This window comes from Cheilinus undulatus, linkage group 3 (genome assembly GCF_018320785.1).
Source record: "Cheilinus undulatus linkage group 3, ASM1832078v1, whole genome shotgun sequence".
NCBI classification, from domain to species: Eukaryota; Metazoa; Chordata; class Actinopteri; order Labriformes; family Labridae; genus Cheilinus; species Cheilinus undulatus.
The window spans coordinates 44,413,981-44,432,715 of NC_054867.1; the positions used below are offsets into that span (position 1 = coordinate 44,413,981).

The 18,735-nt window shown below is 37.0% G+C and overlaps 1 protein-coding gene across 1 annotated transcript; it reads right to left on the bottom strand.

The window, feature by feature from the left end:
- Nucleotides 1-773: 773 nt before the first annotated feature.
- Nucleotides 774-16,763, bottom strand: LOC121507324 (immunoglobulin-like and fibronectin type III domain-containing protein 1). The gene is made up of 22 exons (XM_041783605.1): nucleotides 16,718-16,763; nucleotides 15,684-15,716; nucleotides 15,076-15,198; nucleotides 14,543-14,682; nucleotides 13,770-13,869; nucleotides 11,914-11,995; nucleotides 11,639-11,831; nucleotides 11,341-11,454; nucleotides 10,907-11,075; nucleotides 10,452-10,724; nucleotides 10,051-10,305; nucleotides 6,019-6,134; nucleotides 4,854-4,995; nucleotides 4,481-4,774; nucleotides 4,024-4,326; nucleotides 3,544-3,723; nucleotides 3,330-3,458; nucleotides 3,155-3,234; nucleotides 2,763-2,955; nucleotides 1,933-2,229; nucleotides 866-1,192; nucleotides 774-778 (listed from the first exon to the last, which is right to left on the bottom strand). The coding sequence occupies exons 1-22, from the start codon at nucleotides 16,761-16,763 to the stop codon at nucleotides 774-776; spliced, it is 3,594 nt and encodes a 1,197-aa protein (XP_041639539.1).
- Nucleotides 16,764-18,735: the final 1,972 nt, after the last annotated feature.

Below are 18,735 nucleotides of genomic sequence, written 5' to 3' on the forward strand. Positions count from 1 at the left end.
CTACGTTCACAGCTGTGTATAAATGTATGAAGAACAGTGCTGCATCATTTTAGTCTCATCAGAAAGTAAATCACATTCAGTTTAAAAAGGCATCTTTGTTTTTTGTGTGTATTAAAAAGCCAAGTATTCCTCAGCAAAGATAGCATTATGGTTAAATGTCAAGAATGAAATTGTTCTATGTTGGCCTTGTTAGTCAAATACAGAATGTAAAGTGAATGCAGTGTTATCTCTTATGTATAAATACAAGCAGTTAAAACTGTTGTCTGACAACTCTTTCATGGTGATACAACTGTGCTTTTTAATTTGAGGTTCTATGGATATACCATTTTCTGGTAGGCTCAGAAACAATAATGGGCACATTGTTCCTCTGAGCTGAATGTAATATTGTGGTATGAGTGCCTATCTGGCCCCTGTTTTTTTCTGCTTGTGAATTCAGGAAAGGTTGTTAAACAAAAGGACAAAACATAAACAAAAGAACAAAACCCATTCTTGGCAGTTTTTAAAATTTATTTCAGTTGTTAAAAGAACCACAACATTGACAAATGCCTTTGTATTTTAATTTCTGTTTTCACTTTTTCAAACCTGTTTGTTTAAACCAAACGGCACATGTGAGTCAGTTTCCTTTTAAATAAATTATTATTCATAACATTTAAATGGTTTTACCATCACTTTACATAAGCAGGCACACTTAAATCACTGCTTTGGAGTAAATGATTATTTTCCACTTGCTCATTTTTCAGAACCACACCCGAAAAGGAAATGTTCATAACATTTTAATCTGTGAAGAAAGAAAAGAAATACAAATTAATATTATTAGATTAAAAGTTTTGTTATGTTTAAATTCCATTTTTTGTGTCTAACTTACCTTTGACAATAAGTTTTGTAGAGCACTCTGCCTGGCCAAGAGAGTTGACTGCAACAACCTTATATTCACCACTGTCTTGGGATCGGACTCTCAGGATGTACATGGAGCACACACCAAATGAGTTGGTAATGTAGTAGTTGTTGTCTGAATTTATGCAGGTGCCATTTAGATACCAGGATACAGAAGGTGTAGGGCATCCTCTGACAGCACAAGTCATGTACAGCTGGTAACCTTTTGGTGGAGTGTGGACTTTGAGAGGGACCAGAATGGATGGAGGCCTTTCGAAGCAAACCCCTGATGAATTAACTCCATTCGAGGTAATTTGAACTTGTTGGCAAAATCAGAAAAGAGAGAGAAGCACTGTCAATTAATCGAAAATCCCCAAAATATTTTGGCTGAGCAACAATATTACCTAAGACAGACCTCAACCCCATTGAACACTTGTGGGATCAGCGTGGGCATAATGTTCGTGTTAGGGTGACCAACACAACCAAACCATTGTTAAATTAATAAATTGTTAAATTGCCAATATGTCTTGTTTTAGACTTTAATCATTCAATCCACCAAACAACACCAAACAAGAGTCAATGGCAGAATAAGCTGTCTGGCATTGGCAGAGAAGATTTAGAAACCCATGTATTCAGCTCTGCTGCCCATCCCACAAATGCATATTCTGAACAAGTTTGACACCATTTAAAAGGGAAATGAACAGACTTTCCAACAGTATAAGATGTATTGCCTAGAAGCATTGTTAAAGCAAAGAAATAATCTACCAAACCATATTCAAATTTCCTTACTTTTGTGTTAAGTTTACATTTAACTGTTAACTGTTGATGTTTTGTTTCTTTAAGAGCCTTGTGTTTTAGTGGTCCTTGTATTAAGTCATTAGAATGTTTATATCTGTGTTGTAATTGAAAAAGTCAAATGCAGGATCTAAAACATTCAACTGTTGACAGTCATTATACCACAAAACCAAGCAATTTCTCTTAACACTGCTAACTGTAGGGTTTGGTTCACTCTGGTGCAACAACAAGCACAACTAAAGTTGACCAACTAGGATTACCCACCTCTGTTGCTGTTGACACCCCATGTTGGTGACTGAGATGGATCAGAAAGACCCATGTCATTTTTGGCATAGATTCGAAAATGGTACTCTACTCCTGGAAGTATGTTGTTGGCAGTGTATGTGTTAGAGAAGAGGCGGTCTGCCACAGTCTTCCACACTCTGGCGTTGGAGTCATGTTGAGACACCATGTAATACAGACGGTCATCAAGCTCCTGGTCTGGAGAGGGAGCCCATGATACCAACACTTTTCCTTGGACTGTTTGCTCCAGCTCCACTGGTCCTGGAGTCTTTGGTTCATCTAGCAACAAATATGATCAGATGAAGACTTCTCTATGCTAGAAAAACAGAAATTGCTTTACATTTCTGCCCCCATCCCACCCCCATTGATTTTGAATTAAACCTTTACTCTTACCTTACTATAGAGGCATTTCACTCTCATGTGGACTATGGCATGATTGCATTTGCAAGCTCTTGGGAGTTGACATTGTTATAATTCTTCAAGTTGCTCAGAATTATGCTTGAGAGTTGTGTTAATCAGGGTTTGACTTTGGATTGCCTATACATTGGTGTGTCTTTGGCATTTAATTGGCAAATATTATCAGGATATTGTCCACTGTTGATGTAACTACTCTTTGCTGGTCAGAGACAAGAAACATTGAAGCAGTTAAACTAATTCCTCTTGTCTGAGAAGTTGTTTCTTTATTTTAGGATAAGGGGCTAAGACATTGATATTTTTGCACAAAAAAATCCAATCATTATCGTTCTCAAATGTTGCTTTTTCACAGCTTTTCTGTGATAATCATGGTGTGAAATCCTGTTTTCGGTTCTTACCTGTCACTCTAACCTCAATGTCGAATGAAGCCTCACCCACCGAGTTTTTGGCTCTGATAGTGTATATGGCTGAGTCTGAACGCTTTGATGAGGGGATAACAAGTTGAGACACTCCCTCTGTATTGATGACATTAATCCATGGAGATAGTGGCTCATCATCCTTATACCAAGTGATCTCAGGAGGAGGTTCAGCCTGGATATTTTAATATAAATTGCAATTTAAAGTGAGATAAATTGTGATGCCTGCAAAAGTCAAGTTAGCGACATTTATAAAAAGACATGAAAAAAGTAAGACATGGCTTGAGTGGGTCGATAAGTTGTAAAGTGCAACACTAAAAAGGTCTGGATTCCTTCCAAAGAAGGAAGTCTTGATGTGAATACTGTGTTCTTACCTCATAACAAATTTTAACACGTGCAGAATTCCCAGCTCTAACAACAATAAAGTCCTCTGGATCTTTAAAACAAGGTCTCACTGTATGAAAAAACAAATAATATTAAATAGGGAACACACTCCAGATAGACTGGTTAAACTTCTATCATGTACTAAGAAGGAATTTAATTACTTACTATTGGGATTCTTTGCACACACCATTGCAGAGGGGGGGCTTAGATCTCCTGCTCCTGACTCATTTATAGCTGAAACTCTGAACTCATACTCTGCTCCTTCAGTGACATCTTTAACTGCGTACTTAACATCTAAAAAGAATAAAGTGTAAAAAGAAATGTCATGACTTTTTTTCATTTTAATTAAACACAATAGTATGTGCAACTAGTATAAAACCTTCTATGGGTTCATTTAGGGCATTCAGGGTAATCCACTGATTTGTGTCCTTCTTCCGTTTTTCCAGTTGGTAACCAATGATTGGTACTCCTCTGTCATCCTCTGGAGGGGTCCAGGTCAAGTTGATGCAGGTCTTTGAGGCACTCACCACAGTCGGGGCACCAGGTGGTCCAGAGAGTACTTTGGAATGACAAGTAGTCAAATTAATCAAGTAAGGTCATTATCAATAATTAAGATGTCAGAAAGACATGGAATAAATTAAGGACATCTACATTTCATTCAAACTTTTTCTTTTAGGGATAGAGGAAGTATTCTACCAAAAAAGGATGGAATTTTTAGTGACAATACAGTTTCAGTGATAAACGATTCAAAGCAGTCTCAAAAAACTATCCAGAGGCATTTTCATTTATTACAACCTGGGGGAGATTAACATAAGATTTTCAGGGGAATGCCAAATAAGACTTCTTTTTTTATGCTCACTCATTATGCCAGCCATAATGCTATCAGCTGTCTCCAGGGCGTCGCTCAAGCCCTCAGGGTTCTCTGCATAGATACGGTAGTTGTATTTCTTTCCATGTGTCACATTCCTATCTCTGAAGGAGGTCTTGTCAGCTGAGACATCTCCAAGTTTTGTCCACAGACTCTGACCGGTCTGCTGGCGCTCTATGATATAGTTGGTGACAGCTGAGCCTCCGTCATCTTTAGGAGGTTTCCATTTTATCTCAATTAAAGATGAGGTCGACTCAACAATCTCCACTGGACCCTCTGGTGGACCTGGCCGATCTGTTAGTAGAAAGAGGAATTTCAGAATTTTCACCATAAATTTTAGGCATTGATGTTGAAGTCCCACCTAATGTAGGACTATACAATTCCATGAACTTTTTACATTTATTTTCTCCCGTTACTTTTCTCATTAGATTTCTCTGCGTTATCATACCAAGCACAATAAGCTGAGAAGTGGCCTCCACAAATCCAAAGGGGTTTTTAAGTTGGATCTTTATTTCCCCTGCATCTGTCCGCAGACAGTCTCTGAGCAGTAGCCGACTGTGATTTGGCTCCCTTACAATTTTCACTCCTCCTCCATCTTTGATCTCAGTATTATCCTTGAACCAGCTGACAACCAAAGACTCCTGAGGAGGAAAAGGCATCTTAAAAGCAGCATTCTGGCCCACTCTTATGATCACAGGCTTGGAGAACTTGTGGAGGTCATCAGGGTCAAATTCTGGTACATCTGTGAAATAAGACAGTTTAATGCTTAGCAACTATTGTCATTTTGTGTAATATACTTTATAGTCAGGAGGAAATCATACCTCCAACTGTGACCTTCCCCTGGGTACTTAGTTCCCCCGATACAAAACGATAAACTCCAGAGTCATCATCTTTGCAGCTTTGAATTGTCAGTTTGTGAGAAGTTCCATCTTTGGTTATGATGACCCCACTGCCTGAGTTTAACTGGAAAATCAAAGAGGGGAAACTTTTATGCAGTACTCGGCTGTGAAAAAATATATGAACAACAACCCAAAGACAAAAAATCCCTAATTGTTATGCATGTACTATGTAGCTGGTACCATTGGTTCCCTTTAGCCCTCTGAGCCTTTAGCTGCTTTTAAACCAGTTTGTCTTTCCTGGACTTTTTGTCTTAAAGAGCTAGTGGACAGTCAAGCTCTATACATCCCTTTTTTCAGGACAGCCTGGGCTTTAAGAATGTGTATGTTGAAATAATGTCACTTGGATTTTTAAAAAAGTTATGGGACTATAAAGACAAAAGAAAAAAAAAAGTAGAAATTTAAACTAAGTATGACTAAGTATTTCCACTTCATTGTATTAGCTAAATTTATTCAATTATTCAAAGCATTTCCTGTCTTCAGTGACACAGAAGGCCACATCACAGGCTCTCTTGTCTCTCTTTCGCTCCATTACAAGCTACTCAGACAATCTCCTTAATAGCACTTTATAGCTCTGAGAGTAAAGACATGGCAGTTTGGCAAAGCAAGATGTGACAACGGAACAGCCTGCCATTGGTTGTCACAGCCCAAGTGACAAAACAAATATGATGGATAGCATTAGCTTGAAAAATTGATTAAAAAATGAATTAAAAGAGTTCAACATCAGAGTTACTGGTGTGGATTTAATCTTGAAATGCCCTTGAAAGTCACCCAAGTTCCAGGCTCACTAGAAAAGCTCCAGTAGGGCTACAAAGGCATGAAGGCATGCTGTCATTTGAACGGCAAAAACGGAAGGCTTCCAGAGGGAAAAAAGTAAGTAGCTTTGATTAATGGTTAAAATAATTATCTGACTTTATCTTACCTGTGTCTCTTCTTGGCGTATACAATAACGTCAGTCTCAAAGGTTAATGGTGAAAGCAATCAAATATTTATAGAGTTCACTTATTTGACTGTCTTAAATAAGCCTATTAGAGATTTTCAGACAAAAAATGTACAATGTACATATCAGTGATATACCATGGGGATTTACCTGCTCTCCATCTTTGAACCATGTGCCCTCACAGTCTGTATTCATCATAACCACTAATTCAGCTGGCTGTCCACGAAGACAATAAATATCCGATAGCCCACAGGTAATTCCAGGTTCTGGACAACAAAAGTAGAGTTACTCTCCATTTTGCACATTTATGGATGAGAGCAGGAATTAGATGAAAAACTGCACATATCCTCCTAAATAATGGCCATTAGTATGCTACTTAGATAAATTAGTTGATAGGTTCATTAATGTTAGTAAAGGGAAATCTAGTGATTTATTAAGCAAATGAGCAAAACCTTAGACTACAACAATGACTTAAAATGTTTTTGAATTGAATACATTACATAATCCCCGAAACTAATGCAGCACCTGGTTGAAATATATTAATATTGATGGTTTTTGGTTTAAAAGACTGATAGATCCAAGTTACAAAGAGTTAATGTCAACAAGAGCATGCAAGACAACAAGCAGCCAACATTAAACTTTCTCACTTTGTGAACACATATCAGGGGGTTCACCAGACTTCCAAAAGTTGCAAACATGTTTGAAAAGTGAGTAGCATTAGGTATAGTAATGTATAAAGATAGTGGTTATTAAGGATCCCTGTTGTTTTTTTACATCCTTACATATTTGACTTAGATCGGGAGTGCAGATTTTTAATAATAATTAGGCTGTTACATTTGAGGTAAAACCATAATGCATTGTTGGTGAGGTACAGCTTTTTTTTTTAAAAATAATTCTTTCAAGCTAGAAGAGAGCACACACATCAGTAGTGTTTGTAGGACTGTCGGAAGGAGGAGTAAAAGGCTTCACACTGCAGAACTAACTCCAGTTCCAAAAAGTTTTGATATTGTGTAAAATGTGAATTAAAACAGAGTTCAGTGATTTGCAAATCCTTTTCAACCTCTTTTCAGTTTAAAACTGCATAAGACCAAATATTTAATATTTTAACTGATCATCTTCCTTTCCGTTTTTATAATGCAAATTCTGAATTTGATGCCTGCAACATGCTCCTAAAAAATTTTGGACAAGAGCATGTTTACCACTGTGTTGCATCACCTTTTCTTCCAGCAACACTCTGTAAGTGTCTATGGGACTCGAATTCCCATTGTTGCTTGATCTAAATCTTAAATTAATAAACAGTGCAGGGTTTCTGTTATACTTTTTGTTTCATAAAGAACTCTACATTCTCAATGGTAAACAGGTCTGGACTGCTTGCAGTGATGCTGTTGTAACTGCTGTTGAATGTTGTTTGACATTGTGCTGCTGAAATAAGCAAGGACATCCCTGAAAAAGATTTGCTATTTGCCCATGCTGTGCTGGTTGATGAATAATGGCTTTCACTTTGTATGGTAGTCTTACATTTTAGATGCATTAACAGACAAAGTTGTTCCCAAGCCCACATTTTACTATCCATCACAGAATGACGCCAGATTTACAAGTAACAGACATTCAGTATTGGCCCTTAGGTGCAGATTCTCTGAATCTTTTGGTGATATTATTGACTATATGTAATGAAAGACAATGCTGTTATCGAAGTCAAAATGCTTTTATTTGTCCAGCAAAGTTTCAGTTTAAACGTTAAATATACTATCTTTGTGCTCTATCTGATGGAATATAGGTTGAAAAGGATTTGCAAATCACTGTGCTCTGCTTTTACTTACATTTTACACAACACCACAGTATATTGAAATACATAAAGGTGTTTAGCCTGATTTATACTTTATTCTATCAAATCTTTGCTGTAACATATGCTGTAGATTTGTGCAGCCCTGTACCCATGCGGAACCCTGACATCCACCTACTCAAAAATGTGATAACTGTGCAGATTGCAACCCCTGTAATTGGTCTGTACATACTTTTATGAGATAAATAGCTAATGAAGAAAAAAACACTTAATCAAATCTACTTACTGACATTAAAAAATATTGGAGTGCATTTGCTTATCCATGTTTCAGTGGCCAATCAAGTGGCAAAAATTCATCTACCCTGCATCACCACTGATTCAGCAGCCATTCATTTGATCTCCAGTTTTGTCTCCTTTCTTTTTCTTGCAGTTAGTCTGATCAATTGTTGCCTTATGTTCACCACCTCAAAATCATAATATACCCCTTTCAGTTGCTTTGGTTTCCTGTACACAATCTAACAAAGAATGTAGCAAGACCAGAATTAAGATATAACTAGATATAAATTGCTGCTAACTAGCATTTAGGTAGAGTATGAGAGAATGATGAAGACACACCAGTGCACAAGTGTGTAAAGCTCATGATAGTGTTGACTACTCTGGTGCAACTAAGGTGTAGATTTGAGGCATAAGTATAAATCAGGCTTTATCAAGATACTTGTGCTTAACCGAAGATTAATTTGTTAACTTCAAAACTATTGTATCATGAAGGCGAATAGAGAGTTAATTTATTAGTATATTAAGGGTCAATATTGAGGTTATGGTTGTACTTTATTTAATACCACCTCCAGTATCAACTGGTTGGACATCTCCACCACCGGATTCCTCAGTTGGTTGGCCTAATCACAATAACATTATTAAGTAACAAACAAGACTGATCAAGTAAATGACTGAGTTTTACGTGATCTGCTGTCATCTCTCTTACCACTTCCAAGGTCTTCAACTGTTGTTACCACTGGAACTGGTAAAAATTTAGTCAGAAAGACTAATCAGATCCAGGATGAGAGAAACATTTTATATTGGAATGGTTATATTTAGGGATGCATGATATTGGATTTTTGCAGATATCTGATATGTCGATATTTACAGATCAATTTTTGCCGATACTGATACCGATACCGATACCGATATTTAAATCTGCTTTTTGGACAAGAAATTTCAGTCCTTTTGGACTCACTTTAAGGTTTGAGGATGACCAAGGAAACAAACTTAAGTCCTTAAAAACACTTCAAAGTTTAAAGAATGTGGATAAATTAAAAAAAGGCCTCAACTGACAAAGGTCTGTTGCTTCAGCCAAAAATTCCACTAATTTATTAGGATTTATTAATATATATGGGCAAAAATTTACAGTCGATATATGCTGAAATACTCAGGCAAAATATTGGATGTAAATATCAGCAGAAATTTTTATATCTGCCGATACTGATATTTGCCTTAAGCTAATGTCTGCCGATCTAATACCAGGCCAGTAATATCGTGCATCCGTACTTATTTTTGCAGTTTATACCATGTAAGTGTTCATGTTCAAAATTTAAAGGAAGATTTAACATCCTTTCCAAAGTTATCTTTGCTCAAGTTTTTAAGAAATGTCCTGTTAATTTCCTGAAATACAGTCAGATTTTGACCTGTGACTTCCCATGTCCTCATCAAAGGTAGCATATTTCTCTTGACATGATAATAAACAACAGAAAAAAAGAACTTGACATATAATCCCAAAGACAAAGACCATAGATCAAGACAGCTTACCCATGCTTAGCATATTCATTGCACAGGTAATTAAAAAATTGATAAACCCAATTTAGAAAACTTAAAATTATGAAAGCAAACAATCTTATAGTGAGCGTCACAGTGAACAAGAACTAAAGCCAGGCATTACAGTACAAATTACTTTTTGTCCACATACAAAACTTTAACATTATCAATACAGTTAAAGTCAGTATCACCTCTGTAAGCATACAGTTGTTTTCTGAGCATATCAAGTAACTTACCAGCGCTTGCTGGTGGATCAGCTGGTGCAGGCTCTTGTACAACTGTGAACCATATAAAATTGTTAGTTTTTTGCCTACCTTTGCGCATTTGAAATTATTTTAATTATCCAACAGTATCATTGCTGCTATAAAATAAATGTTTTATACATTATGGAAGCTATTACACCTCATAATGAGGAATAAATTGCTACATTAATCAGTATCAGTGCCTCCAGCACAGTTACATCATCATTTTAAGTCGAGTGTCAATTTTGAAAAAAAAAAAAAGATTGGTCAACATAAATCTTGCCAATGACTTAATAATCTTTTTTGATTCAAAACCATGTTGCATAAACTTTTGATTGATATTCTTACCTGGTTCTGGATCTTTAGGTGCTTCAGGTTTAGTTGGAGCTTCAGTTGGTGCTGGAGCCTCAGCTGGTGCAGGAGCTGGAGGTGTTTCAACTGCTGCAGTTTCTTTTGCAAGCTGAATCTGTTCTTTTATTTCCTCTCTCTGCTTCTCTAATTTTACCTGTTGCTCTTGAGCAACCCTCTGCAGATCCATGCCAGAGCCACCCGCCCTTGTTGTCTTCCTTGCTGTTTTTTTGCCCTTTGGAGCATCTTTATCAGCTGAATTGGACATAGACATACAATGGTAGTGAGTACAGTGTTTAAAATAACAATATGATGAAAGAGGATAGAGCAGTAATTATTCTGCATGCGTTTCATTTATCATCATTGAATTTTATACTAAAACTCAAAGTATAATGTCTTACCTTCAACGACAAGCCATGCATTGCAAGATTTTATTCCTGCACAGGCAGAATAAATTCCTTTATCCACCACCATGCAGTCTTTGACAACAAGCCGGTGAATGAGTTTGTCTTCTGAAACCTCAATATCATATTTTTCCCCTTGTTCAAGTGGTAAATTCTTGCCAAACCACATAATCTTGGAGAATGGATTTGACAGGACACATTCAAAAACAGCGTCTTCTCTCTCCTTGGCCTTCACTTCCTGAATTTTCACCAAGAAATCCACCATTGGAACTGAAATATAAAAAATGAGTAATTTTAGATTGAAATACATTAAATCAGTCTACATTTTTTGGGAGGCATGTCTGAAGTAATTTAGTTAAACTAGATTTGTTTTTGGCCATGCAACAAACACACCGGTGGCATTTGATTTATTTAGGGCTACTTATTGGCTCTTGCACAAGTGGAATACTTACTTTTAAAATCAGTGGAAAACATATTTACATCTTCTACATCAAGCTGGTAAAGTCCAGCATCATCAGGCAGAAGGTCTCTCATACTGAAAATATACTTCTTCCCAATTTGTTTAAGGCTGTGCTTCATTTTTTCCCCCAACTCCTTTGTGTATGGCACCATTTCTCCATCCTGTAGATGAAATATGAAATGTCAGTTGTTCTTGGTATGCTTGAAATTGGGATTGTAAAAAAGTATCAATCTCACATATATTCCATGAAGTGTCTTCCATGCACAAGAGATAATCTGTCATTCCACCTAGCATCTATCCTGGTTTAATAAAATGGCAAAACTGCAGTCAGAATCTAAAGCCCACTTGTTAGAGTTATTATTGTAACTTGAAGTTTTGTTGTTTAGAAGAGTCGTGAGGAGATGTATTTTGTGTTTTCACCCTTACCTTGTACAGAAAAATTGAGCTGCTTGGGTCGATGAGATCCATGTCAATCTCAAACGACGCTGTGCCATCTGCATTGACTTGAATAGGTCTCAGGTTAGAGAGGCTTTTGACAAACTAGGAAAAACATTAAGATCTGTAAATATCAAGCATTGATAAAATGAGCAAATTCAGAATACAAAATGATCATCTGCTGCAAGAGTCATCATTTTGATGTTAATCTAGCATATGTGTACATATGATATCACTGGATCTGGTTGGGGAAAAAGAATCCATATAAAAATCTCATAAAAAAACCAACCGCAGCTTGTTCTTCCTCTCTTTCCTTCTTCATTTCATTGAGTTTCTTTAGCATCCAGCGAAAGTCAGTCACTCCAAACTCTGCGCAGATTCTCTCATAGTCTTTCTTATCAGCACTTAGTAAGAGCTCCCAAAACTTAGGGTCAATCTCTCCTTCTTTTCGCTCACCCTGCTCAGATTTTGGACGGATCTTACTGGAAATTTAGGAATGGGAAGCACTTAGTTGAAGTACAAAGAACTCCATAGAACAAAAGACTAGTAATAACACAAACCCACCTTTTCCTTTTTAATACTTTCTTAAAATTCCCATCTGTAGCTTCAGCTGCTGGTTGTGGCTCTTTGTTCTTTTTGTAACCCACTGAATGCATAAAAGAGGGTACCCATTATATTAATGTGACCAAGTTATTCACATACAGGGTTGACTAAGGGCCAATCCCATTTCCACCCCTTGACTCTTATCTTAGCCCTTCCTCTTCTGAAGCTAGGGCTAAAGGCCAAGGGCTTCATAGCCCTTAAAGATTTTTCAGGACCACACTTGAAACTGAGGGGTTTGATGAATTTTCCAACATGCACCGATTTTACTTTGTGAAATAGCACAACAGACTATGAAGGAGGTGTATAAATCTAAGTCTTTCCAGTATTTATATTTGATTATAGAAAATAAGACTTTTTTTTTTTTAGCTCATTTAATCTTTAGCTACTAGGGATGGGAGGGATTGTATTTTCTGTATGTAAACGTGTAAACGAGGGTTATTAACTGTTTGAACATGAAGAAGATCAACACAGAGATCTGTAGTATGAACGGGATGGTCCAAACTTTATATAGCCACCCCCATCAACTCCTCCATGGACCGAAACATGCTACTCTGAGAACTTTGATGTGTGAAACTTAATGTGATTATATCTCCTGCCACCTATTTTGTTATTTGTGGGCGTATCTTCACTGGCATCACCCACGGATGGATAACTGGTGCTAATTGCTTATGTATTTGTTCTGCATTTTGACTCATATGTCTCCTAATTATTTTCTATCATTTTAAGAATTATTTGTTACTGAGTATATTCAGTTAGACAGTCATGGACAGTTCTAGCACATGCCACGCAAAATCAGTTAAAATATTGCTGCTTGAAATAATGAAAGATTACTGAAGTAATAACGGTTGCAAGTACTAGAGTACTCGAATACTCGTGTCCATCCAATTGACTGTGCCATATTTGATGAGTGCATCTTGTTTATGTCAAATCTTGTTGCAGCTATTTATCTGCAATGTGTGATGACATAACATCAATCAAATGATGTCTCGTTTCTTAGGGGAAATGTTTTCCCCCCTACCCCTTCCACTCTGTTTCGAGGGGCAAGGGGAAAGGGTAGACGACGGGGAAGGGCTAAGGGGTGGAAATGGGATTTGCCCTAAAGGGTGATCGATGCTAGAATGAGTGCAACAACTTAATAGTATAAATGGTACTAGAGTTACATTTTAACTTAGAATAGAAACATCCTTGAATTAGAAGTAAGTTCAAGAGAGCACTTGAGTCTCAAGGATAAAGGAGTCTGTCCATATCAAACTTTTTTTTTTTTTTTTTTTTTTTTTTGGTGGCAGCACCAACAGCCTCAGTTTCAGAATACTTCTTACCAGTCCTCTTTTTTAATATGATACCAAAATGGACTTCTGCCTCCCTTGGTTGTATCCATCAAGTCTTTTTGAAACACTTCTGTGTGCTTATTATTTTAGTTTATTCGAGGAAGTATCACAAAGAAAACATGAAAATATTGTCATGGAATCCTCTCCTGGCGTTAGAAGCTGCTCTGGGCCTGGTAACTGAACAATTAAAAGACAAAATCAGGCCAATTTCTTGTCCATAAGAGTTGAAAATGCTGATATTACAAGTCCTGCCCCTTCTTGATTTTGTTTGTTCAGTGAGGCAGTAGAGAGAGCACTGTCAATGCAGTGGCATTTTTGCATACATGTTGCTGGGCACTGAAAACACTGGACTACAATAGTTATACACTGAAAATGAGTGCTGCCAGCACAAAACTGATGGCTATGGGCAAAGGGCTCAAGCCAGGATAGACAAGTGAATGAATGCATACCATAGTTTTATAATATTAACAGTAAGCAAACTGTCCATACCTGCAATAACATTCAGAACAACTGTGACCGTGGCTTGTCCGTATTCATTAGTTGCAAAGCATTTGTAGGTATCAGCTTGATCCGGCATTACATTTGGCATCTAGAAGATACAGGACAGGATATGCATAATGTAATTGATCTGGTAGGCTAAGAAGGAACTTTTGTCAAAGATTTGTACTGCACAGTGGTTCTTCCTAATGTAACTCGTCCTGTCATCTACACCTATTGTCATTAGCTTGAATACCTGTTATTCAATGATGGTTATGACATTAAGAATGTGGTCATATTCACTATTGCTGGTTGAATTATTTTGCAGCCAGGTGCAGCCAGCAGCTTTATCATAATCAAAATCAAAACAAGTAGAGTATAATGGATTTGAGTTGGTAACACATGGTGGAAAAGTACCACTGAAGACTTTCCACAATGCTTGATTTGTAGATGTTCTCCTTATGTATAACTGCATCCATTTTAATTAATTTGCATATCTAAAATCAGCAAATCAACAGGAGACACACTGATGCTATTCCATTGAAATGTCTTTGTAGAGTGTACTTCTCTCAGGATTAGTGAAATCCCCTTATTGTTAAAAAAGTAAATGACAAAGAAAACTGAAGGATTACATTGATGTAATCAAATAGCTGCTGCTTTATTTCTGTTTCCATCTCTTTCTCTGTCTCGGTCTTGTTGCTATTTTCAACACAGTTTTACATTGGCACCCTCTGCGGCATCCTGCTGCATATAATCACTGGGATTTGATAGCCCATATCACTTGCCTCAAATGTGTGCTCATTGGAATTTGGATCAAATTTAGTCTGGTATCTGGATGTATCAGACACATCCCCGTTGTTTCTGCTCCATGCTACTGATGGCGTTGGGTCTCCAGTGACAATGGCTTTGAAAAAAGCAAATTTTCCTGTGGATAAAGAAACACAAGGTCACTTAATTATCTTGGTGCAACAACAGGGAACAAAAATGTTGTTAGACTGAATTTTAATTATAACACTGAAATTCTCATTGAAATATATACTTGTAGAATACATTTATGCAGCTGGAAAATTTGACTTCTGCAACATACACTACCACATTTGTGATTATCTTTTCACTTTGTGTGGTATTGAATTAAAGTCAGTGTTTTTGACTCTTACTGACTGACACTGAAGTCTGGCTGTAAAATGGCAGGGCTCTTCTCCTACTGGCATATTACATAAAGTCATGGATCTAATCCATTATGCAGAATCATGGAAATCCCACCTTGGAATATTTTGTTATCATAATGTTAAATATATTCTTGTGCTATCAGTCCTACCCTCTTGGATGGTCAAAGCAATTGGCTTGCGGGTGAAGTCTGGATGGCTCTTTCCCTCTGGCAGGGTCTCAACAAACTGTGTTATCATCACCCCAGGGACCTTCGATTTCTTCTTGATCCCCACTGTCAGCATTAGAAAATGAAATGTCACCAACAATACATAAACCAAGCTGAAGAAGACATGGCTGTGGTTTTATATCGCTCTCAAAATCTTTGGTTGTTCTTTATCAATTTATCACTCATGTAATCCATGCTAAACCCATTCTAATACACAACATATTAGAATGTTCAATGTTACTCGTATCAGTTTCTTCCATTCAGAGCTTTATCTATGTGACTCTGGAGTTGAAGGCTCTTTTGTGTCTCCTATTAAATTTATTTACATTTCAATCACGTTATCTTTAAACCATTTCCCTTGGGAATCCATGCCTAAAATCCAACCTGAGAGCAGATATGTAGTAATGCACCTACATATCCAGGCACAGAATAAAGGTATGTATGCTCATACTGCATAATAATAGTAAATCCATTGCATATCAGTTGTTCATGCCTCAGCGAGCAGTAGGGGAAAGCCAGCTGATGGCTTCTCTCTTGTCCCTTAAGCCTACCTTCTTTACCAAAGCAATTGTCATCAGCAGGACCTGATAAGGAACATGTTAAAGAGCACATATATATCAGCATGGTATTAACATCGGGCTCATGATAAGACTGTCAAAACTGAGGTTCAGGAAAAGGAAATAATGACCAGTATTTGGTATGTTTTATGGGTACAGTGTTGGATTTTGTGTATGAAGCTTGATCACAAAACTCCAGGTATGGCATTTTAGTATTTTCAGCATTTTTGTTTTTTGTCTATTCAATAGGAAATATGCATGGTAGGTTATCAGTGCATAACGATACATATAGATGGTTTAAATGCTTATTTTGCGATATGGACTATGTCTACTTCTTAGTTAACAGTTGGTTGATTACTTTATACTTAATATATATGGCATCTTCTCAGCCTGTTAAAGACTAAACATGCTGTTTCTAGTCTATATTTGGTAATGGACAAATTTTAGCTTTTAGTGAAATTTTTTTTATTGATCTGAATAGTGTTCCAGCAAAAGACAGTTGATTAAGGCCTTACAATAAATAACTCACCATCACAGATATCAGATGGAAATCCAGAAATGAAGCATACATTTTGTTAAAAACATGCTCTCCCCTTCAGAATCATTACAAATAGATTTACTTGATGACCTCACCCTATCATTCCTGCAACAGTCTCCTCTGGAATTGTGCCATATCATCATTTTCTGTTAAGGGGATCAAACGTACTAAAAATAGCTTGATCACGTATCTTTTATACATCCATTCATTAAGTTTGCTGCATATCCTGACAGTGTCGTTTGAGGGCTGGAGCTAATCCAAGCCGCTAATGGACAGAACGCAAGGTATGCCTTGCCATAAAGATATATCTTCATGTATATACCTGAACTATGACATCAGCTGTAACATCAGTTCTAGTCCATCCTCTAGTTTCAGATCACTGAAATAATTTGCTACGTGCCACTTCTATAATAAACTGCTATGGCTCACTTGAAACACATTTTTCTCATCAGTGCTTTCTGGAGAAGACATTGTCACACTTATTGCATACCTTGGCCAGTGGCTGTCCCATCCGACACTACCGATCTTCGAAACATCTTGTGTCCTTTCAGATCCTGGATTCCGCTGGATTTTCTAAGCTGTAACAATTGATGGACGGGATATAAGTTCAAAATGATCGACTCGTGTGTCAGGATTTGAATATAATGGGTAGCTTTGAAGTTTTTTTTTTTTTTTTAATTAAGCTGCTTCCGTTGAAAAGATGGTGTTTGTTTCATGACTGAGATAACGTAGAGAATTGCCTGACAGCCTCAAGTCATGGCAAAAAATTTCTGTTAACAAGGATAATATGATGTGATAGGATTGAATCTATACATCTGAACAAGTGTTTACTAGGCAGACTACATGGGTACGGGTATTTACTTTTGTTACTTTTGTAACATTTTAACAAGACATTTTATGACAGCACCAAATGTTTTGGCATGATTTTTAGAAGCACTGCAGAGAATTAACGTCAGTATTGGTTGGAAACATTTGTGTCCTTAGAGTGAGTGTGGCTAATGCTGTCTGAACTCTGAAACACTTTACTATGAAAACATTTCTCTTGTCACAAGATCAGCTCAGACTGTGAGTAACAGCCCCGCTGACGACCACTAAAGGCTATTAATGGTTTACTGTGTATACTGCTGAAGTAATGCATGACAGGGTTGTACATTGTACGTGATCTGAGCTCTACACATCTGATCTATTAGTAGAGCAGGGTGTGGAAAAAAGGTGTTAAGCTCCTTACACTTCAAGGTGAATCGGACGCATACACTCTTAGTAGCTGATAGAGAAGCTGACCGACTGACCAACTGACTTTAATGCTGCACTTCTTTGCACTGCCAGCATTGCTGTTAACCTACTTCTTCCTGCCATGATACCATGATGAAGTCCTGTTCACAAAATAATCCTAGTTTTAATGCATACTCAATATATTCAGTGAAACTGTACATATGACAAGATTCTGTATATAAATTTGAGTTATAATTCCACCTGGAATTTTAAAGTTTTCAATATCCTTTTTAAACACAAACCAAAAGATGATCATTTAAAATTTTAACCTGCATCACATGTTTGATCACAGTAATTTGCTCTGTATGCAGATTTCTGCAGCCAATAATAAAAAACCTAAATGCATGCATTAGTATTTTTATTTTATTTTCGGCAGAAGTACTGCCACACTCTACCACTGATAACATAAATATTATTGAACTTTGGAAGTTTAATCAGTCATTACCCTCTCGCATATAAAATAAATGGACAAACCAAGCAGTGCCCAATATAAGTGGCTGACATTCTAGGATGTCGATGGTCTATGGCTGTTGGAAGCTGAGTAAACTGGACTGTAATCTGATAGGTCACATGCTGCATAAAACTGTGAACATCCCATCTCGAACATCTTAATATGCTTGTAAATCACTGCTGACATGATGGTTGACTTATCCTATGTTGGAACCTGATCAGTATGGCTCTGTATACAGTATAAATCAATATATCGTAATACTCAGAGGTGAAAAGGAATAAATTGATTAATCTTTGTTACATCTTAACACCTCTTATAACTGTTTTGACAAGATTTTGCCTACTAAATCACTTGATGTACAGCACTGACTGACAGGCCTAATCATTTAACATTTCAAAGTGGTACTGTATATAGTAACAGAAAAGTGTTGGGATAATTATGCTGTAACTGTATACAGTAAATCCTAAATGTGATATGCACTTCACATGACCACAGATTGCATGCTTTTGACCTTGGCTTATTTTTGCCACCAAATCATGTGTTCTTCAGCACTGACATCAAGTTAAATTCTTGTACCCTCAACAAATACACTCATTTAGTGTGCCTTAAGGTAGCTTAAGATTTGTTAAGGTTCTTTTAAGTGGATCCTGAGCAAACAGCCTTCTTAGAGTGAAAGTCTCTTTTTATTGGTTTCATGTTGCCTGTGTTGCATGTTGCTATAAAGGCTATACAAGCTGCTAAGGGGACCACTGCTGAAACTCTGCACGGGACAGGACACTCAGAGA

Excerpts from the sequence above, each read along its gene's own strand:
- LOC121507324 (XM_041783605.1), bottom strand. The coding sequence starts at position 16,763 with ATGTTTCGAAGATCGGTAGTGTCGGATGGGACAGCCACTGGCCAAG. Across the intron at positions 14,683-15,075 it reads TGCTTTGACCATCCAAGAGG|GAAAATTTGCTTTTTTCAAA; the intron begins GTAGGACTGATA and ends CTTTATCCACAG. Across the intron at positions 4,775-4,853 it reads GGGGAAGGTCACAGTTGGAG|ATGTACCAGAATTTGACCCT; the intron begins GTATGATTTCCT and ends CTTATTTCACAG.